Source organism: Hordeum vulgare, chromosome 1H (genome assembly GCF_904849725.1).
Source record: "Hordeum vulgare subsp. vulgare chromosome 1H, MorexV3_pseudomolecules_assembly, whole genome shotgun sequence".
Lineage (NCBI taxonomy): Eukaryota > Viridiplantae > Streptophyta > Magnoliopsida > Poales > Poaceae > Hordeum > Hordeum vulgare.
In genome coordinates this window covers 20,617,285-20,619,182 of record NC_058518.1, presented here as the reverse complement: position 1 = coordinate 20,619,182, position 1,898 = coordinate 20,617,285, and the positions used below count along the sequence as shown (strand labels likewise).

General features: G+C 46.0%; 1 protein-coding gene across 1 annotated transcript; it reads right to left on the bottom strand.

Moving 5' to 3' along the window:
- Positions 1-712: 712 nt before the first annotated feature.
- On the bottom strand, positions 713-1,386 carry LOC123395643. Its single transcript, XM_045090670.1, has 2 exons — positions 892-1,386; positions 713-787 (listed from the first exon to the last, which is right to left on the bottom strand). The coding sequence occupies exons 1-2, from the start codon at positions 1,384-1,386 to the stop codon at positions 713-715; spliced, it is 570 nt and encodes a 189-aa protein (XP_044946605.1).
- Positions 1,387-1,898: the final 512 nt, after the last annotated feature.

Below are 1,898 nucleotides of genomic sequence, written 5' to 3'. Positions count from 1 at the left end.
CTTTACATTTTTCTATTGTTATGTTTTTTATGTTCTTCAAATTGCACAATTATGCTTTGTTATTAATGTCCATAGGTAGTTTCACAAAACATAAGCACTTATCATATTGATATTTTACTATATTTCTATATGTGGTGTATTCCATATGTCTCAAACAATGTTACATTTTTAGGGTATTAACTTTATTGTTGCGTTTTTTTTAAGAAGAAAAATTTGTTCATCCATGTTATTGTTTTTAATATTTTACTATCCGAGGTGGTACTAATTGTTTGCGGCCGTTCAAAATAATTATGAGATCGCATGGGAACACATGGTAAACGCCGTTTTTAACATAGGGAAGCACATGCATTGTGATCGAGACATGGTGCATCTACCTCAAAAGTCAAAACGTACATAGCCTTACCAATGACGAGTCATTTCATTAAGAAAGAAGAGCTTCAATCTTGTGGATACTTCTAATGTCGTTCCAACGCACGGGCATTTGTGCTAGTCCATGTCAAAAATCCTGGCTCCGCCACTGGTAGGGAGGCAAGCCAAACCATTACGACGTCTAACATCTCAAAAGCCAAACATAGGGACGCCTTGAGCAAACATGATGGCGCCTTTAAAAAGGGGATGACACATTGGCGACCTATGTTATGTTTTTCCTGCAGTAACAGTTCGATCTTTAACGACAAATTCCATCGGTGGCATGTATGACTAGGTGCATGCGTCACTTCTTCCTCTCGAGGAACGCATCGGATAGCACCGTGTCCGAGCGCATCGCAGCCTCCAAAAGAGCCAGCCCCTGCAGGAGTAAAATAGTTCATCACTTAATTTACTGGCGCTGCAACAATCAATCGAACTGTGCAATTTAGCTGGATATCCACGAAACGGTCGTTCGATGTTCACCTCAATCATGCCGACGGTGACGACCTTCTCGTCCAGCTCCTTGACGTCCTTGCTGAAGCTGAACTTGTTGATGAGCGTGGTCTTGGACATGTCCGACATGGGCGTCACCTCCAGCCCGTCCGTCACCATGTACGTCGCCGGACCCTTGACGTACCCGGCCAAGAACGTCATTCCCCTGACGCCCACCTTGGGCTGCAGCAGTTCAGACTTGTCGACGTGTGGCTGCATGTGGGAGGCGTCCATGGCGCTGGCGCTTCCGTACAGGCGACCGATGCTCGCTGTCGCGTGCTTTGTGCCGGCAAACAGCTCCTTGTTACCAAATCCCGCTTTTCTTCCCTCTACAGCGATGGAGATGAACTTCGCTACGGCGCCGATGGGGAGGGTGAGGAGGTTGAAGACGAAGTCGACGAACTCCTTACCGGCCTCTGCGAAGAGCACCTTGTTGGACTTGGTGTCCACCAACAGCTTCAAACAGATCTTGGTGCTGGAAGCCATTGATGCCGGTTCTTGGAGGTGATTGAGAAGATGGCTGGGATAGTGGGATTGGTCGAAATGGTGTGATTTATAGGAGGGGCAATTAACAAGGGAGGCGAAGAGATTTGGGTGCTGGGGGCAATTAACAAGGGAGGCGAAGAGATTTGGGTGCTGGATCATTTATTAAGTTATATAGTTGCCTAGCTAATTGTACCTTTTCATTACTCTCATTGGCTTCTCAACGAGTAATAATAACTAATTGTTTGGGCAGTACTGTGGGCCGGCGCGTCGGCCCGAGCGCTCGCGCCGGTCGCAGCCTAGTCATCAGATCTACGGACCGCACCATTAGATCTCTCATGCCGCAAAAATTCCTCGACGCAGCGAATTTAGATCACGATGCAATAAATTTCGTCCACGGTTGAAATAGAAATATAATTGTAGCAAAAAAAATATCAACGTGGTCGTAGCAAAAAAAAGGACGCTGATGATGCGTGGTAGCAAAACAAAATATGGGTTGTAACAAAACAATCCGG

Coding starts and splice junctions, on each gene's coding strand:
- LOC123395643 (XM_045090670.1), bottom strand. CDS start 1,386: ATGGCTTCCAGCACCAAGATCTGTTTGAAGCTGTTGGTGGACACCAAG. Junction 788..891: donor TCACCGTCGGCATGATTGAG/GTGAACATCGAA, acceptor TTACTCCTGCAG/GGGCTGGCTCTTTTGGAGGC.